The sequence below is a fragment of the Daktulosphaira vitifoliae genome, unplaced genomic scaffold, assembly GCF_025091365.1.
Source record: "Daktulosphaira vitifoliae isolate Bord-2020 unplaced genomic scaffold, ASM2509136v1 Scaffold_4, whole genome shotgun sequence".
Classification (NCBI taxonomy): Eukaryota; Metazoa; Arthropoda; class Insecta; order Hemiptera; family Phylloxeridae; genus Daktulosphaira; species Daktulosphaira vitifoliae.
Window position 1 is genome coordinate 12,397,854 of NW_026099575.1, and position 19,803 is coordinate 12,417,656.

Sequence of the window (19,803 nt, forward strand, 5' to 3'; positions counted from 1 at the left end):
ACTTGTACTGTAAATATCATATTTGGTACATGTTAACATAATGCAGCAAAATATGCCCCATTTTTCCTATTGACAGATTTGGCAGCACTGATGGAAACAGATTTCGACTTCAGTAGGTAATAGATGGGAATTTATTAACGCAATCAATTTAATTTACTGAAGTAATTAGTTGTGTGTATGAAATTTTCTATATTTCAATAACCAGATAGCTTATTTTGAATTCAATTTCATAATATAAATATGTTTATTAATAAAATTTGCACCGAAATATTGTTTTGTTTTTTAATATTTGTCAGTATATCTCAAGTAAGATAAAAAAATTGCATTAAATATAGAGTAACTTGGGATATAAGTGCGCACTTTTTTTTTTTATTGCACATAGCTTGTAGTATATGGTAGTCATAAACAATTTTTCTTTTTTTGAAGCTTGACAAACTATCAACATATACAAATTATAAATTAATAATGAGATTAAAACTCTATCTAACAAGTAATGAACTGAAAAAAAAAAATAATAATAAAAGCATATTTTTATTCCATTTATGAGATAATAATTAATATTGAGTAAGTTTCAATGAGCAAATTAATGAATAAATGATCGTTTAACAGGTATTTTTTACTCGAAATAACAAAATAATGATTAGTTCAATGAATTTAGCAGTTTTGTAATTTAAATATGAGTGAAAACTTAGAATTTTTTTTTCTCAAAAAATAATCATTTTCAATAAATAAAAGAAAAAAACCCAGCACAGTGGGGTCGCGGCACAGTGGTGACGTGACATAGTTGGATCAAGTATAATGATATCTGACAGTGATTGAAATCACTATAAAAAAAAAAACGCTTCCATGCAAATCTTTAGATAGTGTTTAATTTTAAAAAATTGGTGGATTATTCCAAAAGCTACATGATCTGCTAGATTCTTATTAATATCTTGATTAAGATAGAGTATGTCGAATGAAAAAAAGATATTAAAAAATATTATTTCTCATAAAAGAATTGTGTTGATCCATACACATTTTTAATAAGTTATAGCATTATAAAGTTAAAAATGTAAAAAATAAAATCGAGAATTTCGACACAAGAATAGCATTTGGTAGTCAGTTTCATATTTTGAAGACAAAATAAAGCAATAATTATTTTTTTCTATGATAAAATACATTATATTAGCTTTAATTTAAGATATATATATAAAAGTGTCAGACTTCCGGAACACTTTCAAAAGTTAAGTTGAAAAAGTTGTCATTTTGAATCCCCCCCTGTGGGCAAGTAAAGTGTAAGATTTATAAAAAAAATATACCAAATGAAAAGTAGTAAAAAAAAATTGAAAGAATTTCGAAAATTAGCGATTTTTAAACTTGTAATTTTTTTTGAGGTTTCCCCCATTTACGGGGAACGAATGAAATTTTTTAATATTTAAGGGTAATGTCTTCGACTAGATATGATTTGTGATCTTTTGACGTATCATTGAAAGATAATGGGTCGGTGAGAGCTAAAAAAAAGTGGTAACAGACACACAAAAAAAAAAAAACACATCATAGTAAAACTAATACCTTCTCAGCTTCGCATTGAATCTAAAATTGGAGTGAAAATTATTAAATTAATCATTCAAATTTAATAGAATAATTTATCAACTTCATTTATATTAAATAACTATGCACTGTACTTATTATATGTTATTTTGGACTTATACACCAAATAATTAAACATTTTTTTTCTAACTCCATGCTGAAAATTGTGTGCAAAAATAAAATTATGTCATTACTTATTGTTGGTTAAAAAATTCTTCTTCTTTTTTTAATTATATTCAACCTAGGGTTCGAATTTCATTAACTATACTTATTTTTAATATTAATAATAAAAATTATTTTGACTATACTAGTACTTAAAAAATAAGTATTGAAGCTTTGCAATATTTTTATTATAAATATAACAAATGTATTGTGTTTGATAATATTTTACCTTATTTTTCTAATGAATTCAGTTAGATAATCTGTATAATGAGGCAGTTTCTTTTCATTACATCGTCTGAATTAATTCATTTATTTTTAGGCCCTTTTTATCTTTAAAGTTTTAAAAACAATAAGGTGTATGAAAAATAGAGAACTTGAACTCATTAATACGTACATAAATGAACCACCACCTGATACAGTACCACCAAATAGTTTTACAATATACCAAGATGTAACACACCATATGAATTTAACGGTAATTATGTTTGCTATTTTTTTTAAGTAAGCACAAATATGAAATACTGTGAAACCAATGTTATCACTGTTGTATTTAAATACGTAACAACCATTTTGTTATAACTTATAGTAATAAAAGTTCAATAATAACGCAAATGTAATTATTAAAAATATAATCAAACAATGTAAAACATACAAAATAAAGATACACTTAAAACACAATAAAACAATACACAAAATGAAAACTTAATATCTTAAACATACCACGCGAAAAGAAATTACCTTCGGTACTCCCGAAGGCTTCTCTCCCTTCAATTCATTCCATTTCATCTTATATACTAAAATATTTTGTTGTTTATTTTTTTACAATAATACAATCATTTTCAAAAATGTTTATAAATGTTTACTTCCTGGTCTAGTAACAATAATTCAGGGAATTACAATTATCCAAACATTACAAAAATATTTTACTTTCAGTTTTACAAAATAATGAACTATATTATATCACTGATACATTAAATGATAATAAATTAAAATTAAGTTGAAAATATCGCTAAAAAATTCCCAAACTTAACCGGTATACATAAAATAAGTATCTTTTTGCGTTAAAATAATTGTTTAAATAGTACAAAACTTGCAAATAACTATTCTTACATGGCACTCCGCGCTTTAGATGCTACTTGCAAACTGTCTTGGTGAGGAAAAAAATAGGGTTTTCCTATAAAAAAAATAATAACAAGTTCAATAAAAAAAAAACGATAATTTATTTTGGGGTGCTTATATTATACTCATCAGTAACCACAGATGTACATATTACACAGATAATAAATGAAAAATAATAACTTCTTGGTCTGAAATTATCATTAGAATATTTGTGTTTGTTTATTTATTTATGTTTAATATTATCTGTAAAAGCTATTTCTTGTACCAGAGAGGACGGATAGTTTAGTGCATCGGAATCGGACTCCGGTACCTAATAGGCACGACTGTTTAACGGTCAAATTAGGTAGGCCGTATTTTACATTTAATAAATATTCTAAAATACATTCACCAAGTAAATAGTAATAAAATATCAATATTCTGATTCGCATACCAACTATTTCATGCACTTTTTTCACACCAAAGTTATTTTATTTCATCTGATTTTTTAGCTTACGTTAACGACTTTTACGAAAAAAAATAAAACGTGGGAATATGTACGATCATTATCAGGAAAAACTATAAATTTTTGTACATTTGTAAAGTATGATGTTATAATGATGCCTATCCTAAGGAAATTTATATCATTTCCTCACGATTGTCCATTGAAAAAAGTAAGTTTTCATCAATTAATAATATTTTTAGCAATTCATATTGGACAAAAATATCCGAGTTGGAATAACATATAAAANTCATCAATTAATAATATTTTTAGCAATTTATATTGGACAAAAATACCCGAGTTGGAATAACATATAAAGAACCTGCTATTATACATTTATTGTTATTTAGATATAAATAGTTATAAAACAATAGTTTAATAGTTATTGAAACTACTTCTAATACATTTACTAACAAAAGATAATTTCATAAAAATACAGACTTCTCAAATAATAAGTAGAAATCAACTAGAACCAATGATAAGACCAGTGATGTATATTGGGTGTTGGAAATTAAAAATTGAGTACACAGATTCAAGAAAAAATATTAGGGGATGTTACAATATCATATGTTTACAATCAACGGAAGCTCAACTTGAAACTGATTTAAAATCATGTTATTAATGTGTTTAACATGTTCATGAACATATTCATTGTAACTTTGAAACCTAAAAATTACTCAACAATATTAATAAATTGAGGAATACGTAAAAAAATCTCGTTTTAATTCAGCAGTGATTTTATTATAAAAATATTTATGATACGCCCTCGAATATTATGCGTCAGTAACTACATTAATGATAGTATTTTTTTAATATGCATATTTATTATATCAAGTGGAAAATCTAATATCAATATCAGTTAAAAATAATAAAAAAATTGTTTTCATTAATTTTAAAATATTATTATAGAATAATTTTTATAAATTACAATTTTGTAATCTCCCGTATATGAGCTCTTTTTATGTATTCAAATGTTATAATACTGATTTGGTATAAAATTGTATATTTTTTATTTACCATGAGTTGGTAAAAATTTGATATTTATTCATTTTAATGAACATAAAAATGTACACAATATCTTCAACATTTTTTTATAAAAAGGAAGACTATTTTGTTCTTCAAAACTACAATACTTCATAATGATAAATATCGTTTATAATATAATAGTGCTGAAATTCTGCAAGTGTGATTGAGGTCAGAGGCATTTGTTGAAATTTAATCTTGGTAGGATAAAAAATTATTCACACAAAACACTTCTTCAACTTTAATATAAAAGATAAAAAAAATAAACTTTACAATCTTTTTTAATTTAAAATTTATATATATATACACAGAGTGTTCAATAAGTTTGAAAACACCGATTTTTTAGAGCCACTATTGATTTTTTTAATAATTTTTGTTTTTTAGATGTTAATTGATTAATTAAATTAATCTATTATAATTAAATACAACTTCATTGCATAAGGGTGTATACTACCCTAATTTAAGAAATTCAAATAACAACACCTAATTTTTTTTTTTATTTCAATAGAGAATTTAATTTTAAAAAGAACTAACATGAAAAAAACTTTTTATGTTAAACCATTTTTTAATAATTCTCGTTTTAATGGTAGAAAAGTGTCTTGTATAAAGATGGGATTTAATACGATCATATTTATGAAATTCATTTTATAAAGGTGATATCAATTCCAAATAATCTGCAAATTAATTAAGAAAAATAAATTAAATTGAATTGCACAAGAAAAACTTAAATGGACATTTTAGTAATCTTTTTTTTACAAGCAATCTTTCGTTGAGGTATTTATAGAATATAAAATTATCGGTCAATGCATATCCTAATATCTGGAATTATACCTATAGACGTTTTAGCATTCTTATCAACATAGTTATCACCTTCATCTGTGAAATTAGAACCTGTTCAATTGTTATAGTGTTTCTAATCAACAATTAGTGTCATTTAAAGTACTTCATGCTGTCAAACACATATCTGGTAGTAGTAGATAGGTTTAAATAAAAATTATCAGTGGTCATTATAACTTAATTATTCTATATGTAAACAACGTTTCCGAACTTATCTAAAATTACAGTTAATCTATCGACAGGTAAGTACAGTTAAAGATGAATTAAAGACTATAAAATAGATTATGTGGCACATTATTTTTCGACTTTTATTTTTATAAATGTTCACATTATACTCATGCCAAAATTAACCTTGTAACGGTTGAGCCTTTAGTATGAGTTAACTGATTACCACTGCCTAGGGGAAACACTAAACAGTGACCTATTAGCCAAGGTAAGTAATACATTACAATTGTTGACGGAGCTAGCAGCTTTTAAAATTACTCAAAAATAAAAATAAAAAAGTGCCAATTTTATACATTTTTTTTATAAATCTGGCCTTTTACCTGCCCCATAAGGGAAATACGATTTCCCTTTATATATTCATATATTAAATATATATATATATATTTATTAGGGTGGTCCTTAGCTATTGAATATGAGTTTTTTTTTAAATTTATTGCCTGGACCCCCCTTTCTATTTGGTTGACTTATAAAAGTGTATATATAAAATTTGAGTTTGATAGACACATCCTTTCCGGTCCCTCAAAGGGGTTGAATTTATGCGGCTAAAGGCAGAAAACAGTTTTTTTTTAACATAACTCTTTCAATTTTATATTTATGAAAAAATATTCTACTAAACTAATTTTGTTGATCACATTATTTACAAAAATGAAGTATTAATAATATTTTCTGTAATGTTTTTATTTTCTTTTATAATAGTTAAAAATCGCTAAATATCGTATTTCACAGATTTTCACAAAATTTTTAGTTTTTTTAATGTAACTCGTTAAATTTAGTATTTATATAAAAATGTTTCTTATTATTTTTTGTAGGACATATTATTTATAATAAAAAAGTATAAATAAGATTTTTTGTAATATTTAATGTTTTGCCTATAATTGTATCGATAAATTTTAAAAGATGACTTTTACACATTTTTCATAAGTAATGCTTAATATGACGAATTTTCAAAATACTATAAATTGTGACACGGCCCGCGTCGCTTCGTTATACACGATGCCCCGCGACTCGTGCCACCTTTATCAGCCGTCGCCCTACTATGAGTATTTGACTGACCAACACCGCGTGTTATACGCTACGGTGCAAAGTCCAGCAAATGCCGCACGGCCGACGACGACCCGCCGCAAATGGTGCGAGAGTCTTCCTCCCGTTGTGAAAGCGACAACGTCGACAGCCGAACCGCACCCGCGCACCGTCGCCTACAACGCTGCTAACCATTTTGCCGTCCAAGGATTACGCCGAACATCGCGTCGTCGACGCCAGCGAAAGTGCCGCGATATTATGCGAAGATTATTATTACTGTGTTTATCTTTTCGGTTTGTTTTATTTTTGTTAACATAATCTGTTGTCGCTCATTTAATAAACGGCCCACGGAGCTCTACCCTCAAAACCAGTGTCGACCACATTTTTGCGACGCAAGTCGTGTCAATTGTTAGAAGGTAATAAAAATAAATTTAAACAGATGTGACAGATACTAAATAGTTTCTCACCTACGCATCGAATCTAAATACTTATAAAAATATATAAAAAATTATAAACATTCAAATTCATTTATTTTTAAAAAAAATACAATTTTTAAGAACTTAATTGCATTATAAAAAAATATCATAATAATAATAAACTTATTGACTTATAGAAACGTTTTTTTAATAGCTTTTTTAACAACTTAATAGTTAATAGTTTTTTTAATAACTTTTATTAGTTAAACCCTGGGTATTGTTGACAGTAGTTAAGAACGATTTAAAAATTGAAAATTATATAATATATATTTAAATAGTAATGATGCTAAAGGATCAGAATATATAAATATTTACAATATAGTCATTGATATAATATAAGGTTTTTCATTATCTTTAATAAATATTGTTTTAGGTCTTCATTTCTAGTGAACTTGTCATTATACTCTTCTATCAATTTAACACCTCTTCGGCAACATCATTTACTATTTTTAGTGCGGATAAAAGTTCTTTTACTTTATTATATTCAGGAATGTTTTGCCATTCACTTGGATTATTCCTCAAAAAATCATAAGAGATTTGAAAACGTTCAAACCTGTCGTAACACAGTAAAATGAAACGAATAAGAAGAGTAGGAGGATAATGATGTATGTGGTGCCTGCTGTCTAGGTATTCACGTGCGTGTTGTCGTACAGCAGTCACCGTGCTCGGCTGACACTCCGGGTTAGCTGTGGGTGTCGAAAGGCTGTTGTTATAGGAAGGGAGAATAAGAGTAACACCTAGGTATGAGGTGCAGACGAAGTGCAAGACACAAATACTTTGGGTATAGGAGAGGATAATGAAGTTCGAGGTGCAGACGAAGTGCTAGACACAAGTACTTCAAAGAGAGAACGGGGTAGCCGAGTATAAGGTGCAGACGAAGTGCAAGACACAAATACTGGGCGTACCAGATAAGGAGTATAACAAAGTACGAGGTGCAGACGAAGTGCAAGACACAAGTACTTTAGTTATTAGGAGAGGATAATGAAGTACGAGGTGCAGACGAAGTGCAAGACACAAGTACTCTGAAATGTCGAGGAAAAGAGTATATAGGTTTGAAAAGGAATAAACAAAGACTTTACTTTAAACAGTAAGCCGGACAGCGACAACCGAGTACTGAGACTGATGAATGACACAAGGCACTGGAGTCGACTGACGACGATGGTCAGGTCTATTGGGTTTTTATAATAATTATAACTATTGCATAACTATTTATAACTATTTGGCAATAAATATTGTTTGTTAATTCATCAGTCTCAGGCAGCGGATGTGCTGTCTGTATTTTATTAAAATAATTCTCACGATTATGAAAACGCGACACCATCACAAACCCTTTCCATGATTTATTAGTAAGTAAATCAAATGGTAAGTCTTTACCGAGAAAATATTCAAGGTCTTTGAATTTTAAACTCAACTTTTTGATAGAAGTACCAACTATGTCTTCTTCAAATCCGCTCATCTCTTGTACTTGTAAAATTACGTTTGCCATTCGACTTTTTGTTGTATAATCGATGTGATCATCAAACAAAGAATATACAACACATTCTTCACTTAACTACCATAGATGATTTAGACATTTTTTTTAACTTCTCCAACTTTACCGTCTTAACAAGTTTTTTAAAAATTTAATATCATTAACATGCGCATTTATAAGTTCTGGAGATGAAATCCATGCTTATATATAACATTTTATTATGAAATAGACTATTTCTTCTAGTGTTCTTTTTTTTTTTTAAGTTTCATTTCAAATTGATCGGAAAACAATAACATTTTTAAGCAATAAATGGCTTTAGCCATCTATCGGGATAGGTAATAAGCCCCTGGTTTACAAAATTTTATTCCATTTGGTGGTGTTCCTCCTAACACAAAACACAAAAAACAAAAATATATAGATTCCGATAAATTATGTAGAATAATATTTAATCATTATTATACGCAATGTAGGACACCATATGAATTCAATAAAGTTATTCAAAACAAGTTTAAAAATATAATTAAGTTATAAGTATTAAAATATCAAACACAAAAACCTGAACTTTGTCAACTAGACACTTTTCTTGTAATATGTAGTATAGACGGTAAAAGTAATTTCTTTTCCAGTACCTTACGGAAGACCAGGAACTCCTAATAGTTTTTCAACATTAGGAGCTGTAATTATAATAGGTAGACGTTTCGGTACTTGTTAAGTTAGAAAGTAATTTCTAATCTCAGTAAAGAACAACAAAATTTAAATTTAGATTTAAAAATTTAGACATTTAACTCTTTGACAGCTGTTCACGAAAACATTCTCGATCCCTTTTAATAGTTAATCTATTAATAAATTGTAAAATAGGAAAAATTTACCTGAAAACTTTCTGCGGCTGCCGTTAACAAATGTACAGCATTACGATCACTGATCTTGCACTTATCTAGAGTAGCTGATAATCTAGGTGTCATTATACTTCATTTTGCACGTTATGAACTTCATGGATGAGAGTCGATTTGCATTTTATAAGCAATAGGGTCAAACTTTTAAACCCACCTTATAAATTAGGTGTAGATGCGGTTTGTTTTGAGTTTAATGGACCAGGTAGCGTACATTTCATTATTTTCGATGATCAAACCTATTGCCTCATCTCCAGAACAAAGATAAGATGACGATGGGACTTTAACTAAAAACATATTATAGAAAAATATATTATTAATAGACAATAATTACTTTGTTTTGAAATTTACTGCAAAATATAGACTAAAAATAATAAAAACGTCCAAAATGTATCTTTTATCTTAATAATTAAAAATAAAAATGTATTTTATTAAAATTTTTTACTTTTATTTTATAGACTATAAATTTAGTTCTATTACTTGTTAATTGAGAAATATCTGAATGCTGCTGAAGTTTTCGTTTCTCTTCATTTTCTTGTATTATATAATAAAAATTGATCACTTGTGGCTAATTAATTAAGTAAAATTAAAACTATATTAAAAATATTATTAATATAGTTTTAATTTTACTTAATTCTTGTATTATATCTTTTATTATTTTCAATACCTACTACATCATATCTGGCCCGAGCAAACAACCAGGACGACCTTTTTCTCGCTGTTCTAATAAAAAATTAATATCTTCTTCAATATTCTTCAACAAAAATGTTACATACGTTAGTATGAGCTATGTCAAATAGATCGTCTAATTGGTCATCAAATTCTTTTTCATGTCTCCTTTGCATATCAGTTTTTTTACATTTATTTTTTTCAATTTCTTCCAGTCTTCATATAATTTAAAAATTTTTTTACGCAACCAGAGTGATAATGAGTAGGAATAAGTGCTTTCGTGCAAACAATCATACACTCGTCAATAACTAGTCCGTGAGCTATCATTAATATAATGAATTAACTTAATTTAATAAATCGCATATTCACTGCATCCTGCCTAATCAACAAAGCATTCACGAACAAAATATTCTCATCGTTGTCTGACAATGATAATTTAATGAATCTGAAAATATTTTACGATTGATAAATTTAGGGAAACGTGTTAAACTAAAAGAAAATACTACTAAAAACTTTAATATTATTTTTATTTTTCATTAAATTTAGTGATTTATGATAACTAAAACATCCTGTGTACAATTTCAGAGGAAAAAAGTTGACGGGCATGTTGATATTTTTTATAGATTGTTGTTTAACAAATAATATAGAAATAATTATAAGAATCCGTTTAAAATTGAAACATAGTATTATAAAATATTTAAAAATAGTTATGGCTCTTAAAAATGAAAAAAATATATAGATTCCGATAAATTATGTAGAATAATATTTAATCATTATTATACGCAATGTAGGACACCATATGAATTCAATAAAGTTATTCAAAACAAGTTTAAAAATATAATTAAGTTATAAGTATTAAAATATCAAATTTTAAATTTACTTAACTGAAAAGTATAAATTAAAAATAAATTCTGTCAGAATTTTTATATAAATAAAATACTTTATATATTTTAACATGTTGAACTGTAAAAATATCAATAACATTTTTGTTTCACACCTATAAAAATTAAAATTTGAAATGTACACTAAATATTTATTTTCATTTGGTATTTTTTGTATTATTCTCAGTTTTGATTCTGTAAATTCCGTAAATATTGAACTTTTAAAAAATATATTCAACAATAAATATTGGGAAGAATTTAAAAAGGATGTGCATATTTATGATGAAAATAATGGAGAAATTACCACGGATCAATTGTTTGATGGATTTAGAACAAGTGATTTTATTAATTACGATAATATGAACATTAAAGCAAAACAATTTCATATTTTGTTGAGCTGCAATCTCAATAAAAAAGTACTAGCATATATAGACTATATAAGTTGTTTTTGGAACGAAATTAAAAAACAGACCAACAGAAAAAAAATATATAAGACATATCTAATAGCACAATTCATTGGATTCACAAATTTCATTATTCCTTGGCCGATTCCATTTCTTAAAATTAAGACATACACTAATTTGGAATTTCATAATAACATTTTTGATATCATAGACATTGTGAATCATTTAGCTTTATCACACGACTGTAGTGACAATGATATAGATGAAAAAATTGGTAAGTTTTATTCCATTGTTCGTAGTTTTATGAATGATAACTGCAGACCAATACAGCCAATTCCATCGGCGATAATCATTTGGTACAACAACCTTGTTGAAATAAAAAGGCCTTCAGAAGATATTATGTCGCAGATTAGGAAGGTTCTAAATACTGCACAATTACAATTAATGAAGATGTATTTAAAATTAGGTTTCTGGCTTCGTAAAAAAAATATACCTCCATTAATATCCTTAAATATAAGTTAAATGTAATTAGTTTATAGTAAATATTTTAATATGATAATACTTAGTATGATTCTTATAGTTGGTTCGACATTTACTACCGATATATAACAGATGAATTAAAAGTTTCGTCAGCTTATATATGATTATTATATTATAATTTTATGTTAATTATATATTTTTTGTTGCATTAATTATTTTAAACAAAGGTGAAAAAGTTAATTAAAGGTCTAACTTTAATAATTATATTGTTATAACTTAATTTTTAATTATTAATAACACTACATTCTATCAAAGTAAATTACGGAAAATAATATTTTCAATTCTTATATGATTCATTTTTATAATTTGTTTGTTATTGTAACAGTTTCTTCAATTAATTGTTCAACTTTTGTTTTATTTAAATAAATTTTATTATCATATTTAAATAAAGATTTTTTTTTTGGGGTAGGGGAAGAAGGAATAAACATATTTTTTTATAACGTATATTATTATTTCAAGTATTATATTTTATAAATATCACAAATAGTATAAACACTTTTATGTAAACAGTTAAATACTAAACCTTGTTTTAAGAGCAAAATATATAAAACCAAAAATTTTTTTATTATTTTATACAATTGGTAAAAATTACTTACGAGATTTTTGCAAATACTTGATAAAATTTTAACTAATTCTTTTTATCCAATAATAAAAAAATCCTCTCACAGAATAATAAATAGTTAAGTAATTACTGCAGGTGAAGCTATTGCTATTTTTATATCTAGACGTTTCCCGAATGTACTGTATTTCCTGCTTAGGAATAAATATAATCTTTAATTTAACATACACATAAAGGTGTCAGGATGTCCGGAACATTTTCAAAATTCATATTGTGAATATTAACTTATTGTGAAAAAGTTGTGTAATAGGGAAATCAAAATTAATTATTTGCCAATTTCATCATTTAAAGACTTCTTTTTTAGTTGATAATAGTTAAAGGAAGGACATCCTTCCAGCTGATCTGCCACTGATCTACTTTGTGTATTTGTTTTAGAGTACCTTTAAAAAATAGTGCTATTTTTATAGAAATATTAGATCCAAAACGATCGAGAGAATATTATTTTTACTATTTAGTTTAAAGAAATATAGTTAAAGTCTGCACGCAGCACTTTTTGCATGTCGGTATAGTATATCACGATAAATCGCTAATGAATCCATTTTGCCACTATTGGACCATCTGATTTCTCGAATACTTTACTCATAATATTTTAACTTATAATATTATACCCAACCGTATAACACATTTACGGAGCTTTGTTTTTATAACTAAAATTCAGTCATCTAAATTTATAATTCCAGAAATTATTTTTTTTAATCGAGCTCATCGTCATATAAACATTTATGTTTTTTATAAAAAAGTCAATGACGGGAAATATGTACCATGGAGATTTTTCTGATCCGAGAAGTTATTCCGACATAATAAATTGAACTCTATTCCCTGCTATAAACAAGCCATCGGTGACTCATACTTGCCAACTCAACCGATAGAATACGAGCATGTGTATTAAGATGATCATAATGAACTTATAGCTTAATTGAAACTTTCGAAAATTATTGAAAATACAAATGTAGAAAACGAAATATCGGTTATAGAAAGAGAGGTCTATAAATGTGCTATAATATTATGAGTAAAGTAGCCGACAAAATTTTAAGTAAAAAAAATTGAAAAAATGTCTACAATTAATGATTTTTAAATTTGTAATTTTTTTGGAGATTTCCCCCGTTTACGGGGAACGAGGGAAATTTTTTCAAATTTTGATGGTAATGCCTTTGACTAGATATGATTTGTAATCTTTAAACGTATCTTTGAAAGAAATCAGTTCAGTGAGAGCTGAGAAAAAGTTGTAACAGACTCAAAGAAAATAACACACCATAGTGAAACAAATACCTTTTAAGATTCACATCAAAGCTAAAACAGTGTCTTATGCGCTTATCACAATAAAATGTGAACAAACAGCCTCATATTCATATCAATTCAAGACCGCGAAAACCCAAAGGCCTCAAATATTAATGTCCTATCCATGTTTATAAGATCTATGGTATCCACCTAATAATCGTGGCGGTATTGCTACACGTTGTATGTACAGTTTGCAGTCCAACTATCGATAATTGGATCGGCGACACTTCAAGAATTGTCATGACACGCGTTGACATTTATAAAAGTGCACTGCAAAACTGCAACTAACATTACAGGGAAAACTTTAATCATAATAAATAAAATGTACTGATAAAAAATTTAAATAATTTCTGTGGAGTCGCAGCGATTTGATACTTGTAAAAAGACAGCAACGCCACGACGTATAGTCGTCGCTGGGACGAGCTGTGGCTTAGCACGATAATGCACCACTTGATGAGTATTTGCAAAATTATAATTTTTATCAATAATTCATAAGATATCGAAAAACGGAATCTTGATAATATTTTAGACCGTTTTTTGTATCAAATATCAAAAACGGGTAATAAGTATTAGATAACAATAATATGATATAACTGAATCTAAAACACTTCAAATAATGTGGAACAGCATAAATAATATTATGAGTTTATAATATTTTTATTATGACAAATATTAGCAAGAAATAATATAAATTTCATCAGTAAAATAATATATGCATAGAAAAATATAAATATGTATAAAAAATATAAAATATAATTATCATAGAGAATAAAGAAAAATACAATGTAAAATTTAAAATGCGGAATAGAAAAATAGCTAAATTCAGAATTATTGAATATTCGATTAAATTTAAAATGTTATTTATTTGATTTACAAAGTAAAAATAATTTTTTTAATGCAATCTATGTTATTAAAATACTAAAGGCTCCATAGAAGATATTGTTTTTTAACGAACTGAGTATACAAAACAAGAATATTTTTAGGCACAGTGTATTGACACGATTTACGTCGCAATAATGTAATCGATACTGTTTTTGAAGGCAGAGACCAGTGGGCCGTTTATTAATAAGCATCAACAGATTAAACAAACTGAAAAGACAAACACAGTTAACAATAATCTTTGCATAATATCGCGGTGTCCGGCATAGTTCTCGGCTTCAAGAAGTGTTGTAAAACAAAAATAAGAAAGGGATATGATATGATGGAAGGGAATGTTATAGGAGTATAGCAAAATAAGAATTATCCCTTTTCTCGGGGTGTGTTGTTCGAGGGTCACTTGCTATCTTAAATACATGCACAATAAATTAGGATGTTCTTACCTTAATCATATAATCCTCATTGATACAATAATTTACTCGTGGAACAATAAAGAAAGTATGAATTATAATAACCAATTTGTATAAAAAAATATCTTCGATTATTTTATTATTAAAAACACATGATACAATAATAGTAAAGGAAAAACAAACAAAACTAAAAAAAATACAAAATTGGTTTAAAAGATGAAAGAGAGCCGGACGATGATCGCGACGTGTTCGTATGTCGGTTGGATCGGAACAGGCCGTGTCAGACGAGCCCATGGAGTCCTTTGGTGTCCTTCCAAAGTCCCCTTCCAGACACGTACATGACCATCGGCCTTACATTTATTTAGATTCTTTTGTTGCTATTTTGCTGACATTGTAGAAGGATTTTGTAAAACTACGGGGTTGTACATGTTGGGAAGGAACGGATGTGTGTGCATGGCGTGATTGTGTGAGTTGTGTGTGTATCTGCAGTCAGTGATAGAAAGTGTTGATTGTGTTTTGTAATTTATTGGTGTGTGGGTAGAAGATGAAAGAATAACAGATAAACATTTTGTTCGGTTGTGTGAAGGGCCTATTACAACAAAAGTTAGCACTGTTGAAAGCGATGGTATCCTGGTGCGGATCGGTTCTACGTGTCCGGTGGCACGTCCCAAGCCGATGGTGTACATCCTCGACGTCGTGACTATGGCGGCTGGAAGAAAACTGAACGTATCGTTTGCGGCGGGTCGTCGTCGGCCGCGCGACATTTGCTGGACTTTGTCCCGTGGCGTATGGCACGCAGTGTTGGTCAATCAAATACTCATAATAGGGCGACGGCTAATAAATGTGGCACGAACCGCGGGTATTCGTGTATCGCGAAGCGACGCGGGGTCGTGCCAAAATGAATTACAAAGCGTTCAAATACTCTTCTTTAACATGTCCTTCCATCACAATTTTCCATTGGTTTTCCTGAAAATTTTATGAAAAAATATCAAAAAATTTATGAGATATTTCATCCAATTTTTTAAAAATCACAATTTTCTTTGGATTTTTTTAGCATAATATTTGATTTGATATGAGAAGTGTTAATAATTATGACTAAAGTATAAGTTAAAATAAATATTTTCGGAAATAAATTTTTGTATGACAGTTACACGTAATAAAATTTTGATAAAAGATGATATTTTTCAACTACATTCTGTTACATTATTCAAATAATAACTGATATGTCCATATTATCAATTTGATAGATCAAAAAATCGTTTTAAATTTTATAAGTATTTTTTTTAAAAGCGCGATCTTTTTGAAGTTTAAAAAAATCTTAATATTTCCAAAAATGATATGAAAAAAAGCACTAGTGATTCAAAAATAGTAGAATTTTTTGCCAAATAGGACGTTGAATATCGAACAATTCTTTCAAATTCTAAAAAAACTATACCAGAGATTTATGAGATGAATGTATTTAAAGGTATAGTGGGACGACGTCAGTTGATTTTTAAGACAGCGTTACTAATTCGCTTGAGTGATCACAGTCTTTTGTGATCACTCAAACTCACTCAGTCTGTAACTGGAATAACGCCGATAATAGCACGGTCACCTCGCTCTAAGGATTTCTTTGCTCGGAGTGGCGGCTGCAGCAGAAGAACACCTTACTCTGAAGACTTCTAAAATGTGTGTAAACCGTATATTCTTACAACACAGTAAATTTTAATTACTATTGTATTTCGATTACTCATAAAACCTTATTATTTAAAAACCTTCAATATTCTTCTGGTAATTAAAATGTACTATAAGGGTTAATAAAATTGACTAACTATCGTTATCCTTATGAAGATTTTAATATAAAATTATAGACAGATTGAAAAAATTTGATCACCGAAATAAGATTTGTGTCAGGAAGCGTACGGCAGTCGCGATCGTTTCTTACTCATTTTCCATCGTGTTGAGTAAATAACTAAGCGACTTGCTAATTTCACTACTTCTTTACTGTTCTACGCTATTCTACTCTACCCAGTAACTATTGCACTACTGTGCTGATGGTTACTAAAAAGGAGAGAATGAAAGAACAGAGATTGCTACCTTAGCTTTTTTACTTTATATAGTTGATAACCCACCTCTCTTATTTTCTTGATAATCTTGAATGATATACTGCCTTTTGAAACTGTTTAATTACTAACATTTTATAATTTATTACGCGACAATCATGACTTGGATAATTATTACATGAAAATATACATGTTTAAATTTTTATGATATCGGATTGGTACATAATACAAGTGCTTATGACATTGCGTTTTTTTTATAATTCAAATTCAAATAATTTAAGAATTATTTAAAAGTAATATGTGTGGATATTTCAAAATTATACGCAACGCTTAGATTTAGCCGATTTACACGGCCCTACAAATTCTTTCTTGAGCTTTATAAAGAGTGATACACTTTACATAAACCACTCAATTATTCGAAAATACAAATAATATTAATTGTTTTTTTATTTGTTTTTTGTAAAATTTATAAAAATCAGTATGAAATGAATATTTCATACGCTAAAAAAGATTATTTTTTTTTAAATAATTTTAAATTTAATTCAAATAATTGTGTGTACTTGTTTTAAGTATAGTCGTACAATTCATAAAAATATCATAGACTTAAATGTTATTACGAGATCATTGTTAAATTAAAAAATAATTGAGCCAACATTAATTTTGTTGCTAGATCATATTTTTGTTACTCCAACAAAATATTTGTTTTGCATGGTAAATATATATTCTCCTGTGAGAGAACTATTTTATTATTGGATAAAAAGAATAATTTTATCAGCTATTTAGAAAAATCTCGTTAGTAATTTTAACAGTTGTATAAAATAATCAAAAAAATGTTTGGTTTTGTATATTTTGCTCTAAAAACAAAGTTTAGTATTTAACTGTTTACATAAAAGTGTTTATACTATTTGTGATATTTAAAAAACGCAGCACAGGGGGGTCGCGGCACAGTGGTGACGTGGCATAGATGGATCATGTATAATGATATCTGACAGTGATTAAAATCACTATCAAAAAAAAACGCTTCGATGCAAATCTTTAGATAGTGTTTAATTTAAAAATTTGGTGGATTATTCCAAAAGCTTCATAAACTGCTAGTTCCTTATTAATATCCTGATTAAGATAAAGTATGTCGAATGAAAAAGGGATTATTAAAAAATAGTATTTCCCATAAAAAAATTATATTGATCCATACACTTTTCAATAAGTTATAGCATTATAAAGTTAAAAATGTAAAAAATAAAATCGAGAATTTTCACACAATAATAGCATTTGGTAGCCATTTACACCGTGAAGATAAAATAAAGTCCGAAAATATTTTGTCGCATAATAAAGTAGATTATATTAACTTTAATTTAAGATATAAATAAAAGTGTCAGACTTTTCGGAACAGTTTCAAAATNGATATATATAAAAGTGTCAGACTTTCCGGAACACTTTCAAAATTTAAGTTGAAAAAGTAAATTTTTTGTGAAAAAGTTGTCATTTTAAACCCCCCCCTGTGGGCAGGTAAAGGGTCAGATATGAAAAAAAAATATATACCAAATGATAGGTCAAGACATCATGCATCTATAAAAAAAAAATTATATTGATCCATACATCTTTCAAAAAGTTATAGCATTATAAAGTTAAAAATATAAAAAAGAATTTTTTTACAAAAATCGTATTTTTTTTATTAAGTTTAATGTCTGTTTTCACCATGAAGATAAAATAAAGTCCGAAATTTTTTTTTACCATTATAAAGTATATTACATTAGCTTTAATTTAAGATATATATAAAAGTGTCAGACCTTCCGGAACACTTTCAAAAGTTAAGTTGAAAAAGTTCATTTTTTGTAAAAAAGTTGTCATTTTAAATCCCCCCCTGTGGGCAGGTTAAGTGTCAGATTTACAAAAAAAATATACCAAATGATAAGTAAAGACATCAAGCATCTATATAAAAAAAAATTATATTGATATGTTCATTTTTGAAAAAGTTAGAGCATTATTAAGTTAAAAATATAAAAAAAAATTATTTTACAAAAATCGTAATTTTTTATTAACTTTGATGTCAACTTTCACCACGAAGACAAGTCCAGAGGTCAAATTTTTTTTTTTCAAATTAAAGTATATTACATAAGCTTTAATTTAAGATATATATAAAAGTGTCAGACCTTCCGGAACATTTTCAAAAGTTAAGTTGAAAAAGTTAATTTTTTGTGAAAAAGTTGTCATTTTAAATCCCCCCCTGTGGGCAGGTTAAGTGTCAGATTTACAAAAAAAATATACCAAATGATAGGTAAAGACATCATGCATCTATAAAAAAAAAATTATATTGATCCATACATCTTTCAAAAAGTTATAGCATTATAAAGTTAAAAATATAAAAAAGAATTTTTTTACAAAAATCGATTTTTTTTTATAAACTTTGATGTCTGTTTTCACCATAAAGATAAAATAAAGTCCGAAATTTTTTTTTACCATAATAAAGTATATTACATTAGCTTTAATTTAAGATATATATAAAAGTGTCAGACTTTCCGGAACACTTTCAAAATTTAAGTTGAAAAAGTTCTACTTTTTACATGCATTTTTTAGATTTGAACCCCCCTCGTATATAGGGAAATGGTCCGATTTAAAAAAACAGTATGTCCAATGAAAGATGTATATGAATACTACTCCTCATAAAAAAATTGTACTAATCCATACATTTTTCAAAAAGTTATAGCATAATAAAGTTAAAAATGTAAAATACAAAATCGAAAATTTTCACACAAAAATAGCATTCGGTAGCCATTTTCTCCTTGAAGATAAAATAAAGTCCGAAATTTTTTTTTT

General features: G+C 27.4%; 1 protein-coding gene across 1 annotated transcript; it reads left to right on the forward strand.

Annotated features, from left to right (window-relative positions):
• The first annotated feature begins 158 nt into the window (after positions 1-158).
• On the forward strand, positions 159-4,080 carry LOC126906026 (uncharacterized). Its single transcript, XM_050686248.1, has 4 exons — positions 159-306; positions 2,051-2,206; positions 3,339-3,500; positions 3,768-4,080. The coding sequence occupies exons 1-4, from the start codon at positions 241-243 to the stop codon at positions 3,948-3,950; spliced, it is 567 nt and encodes a 188-aa protein (XP_050542205.1). The 5' UTR covers positions 159-240; the 3' UTR covers positions 3,951-4,080.
• The last annotated feature ends 15,723 nt before the right edge of the window (positions 4,081-19,803 follow it).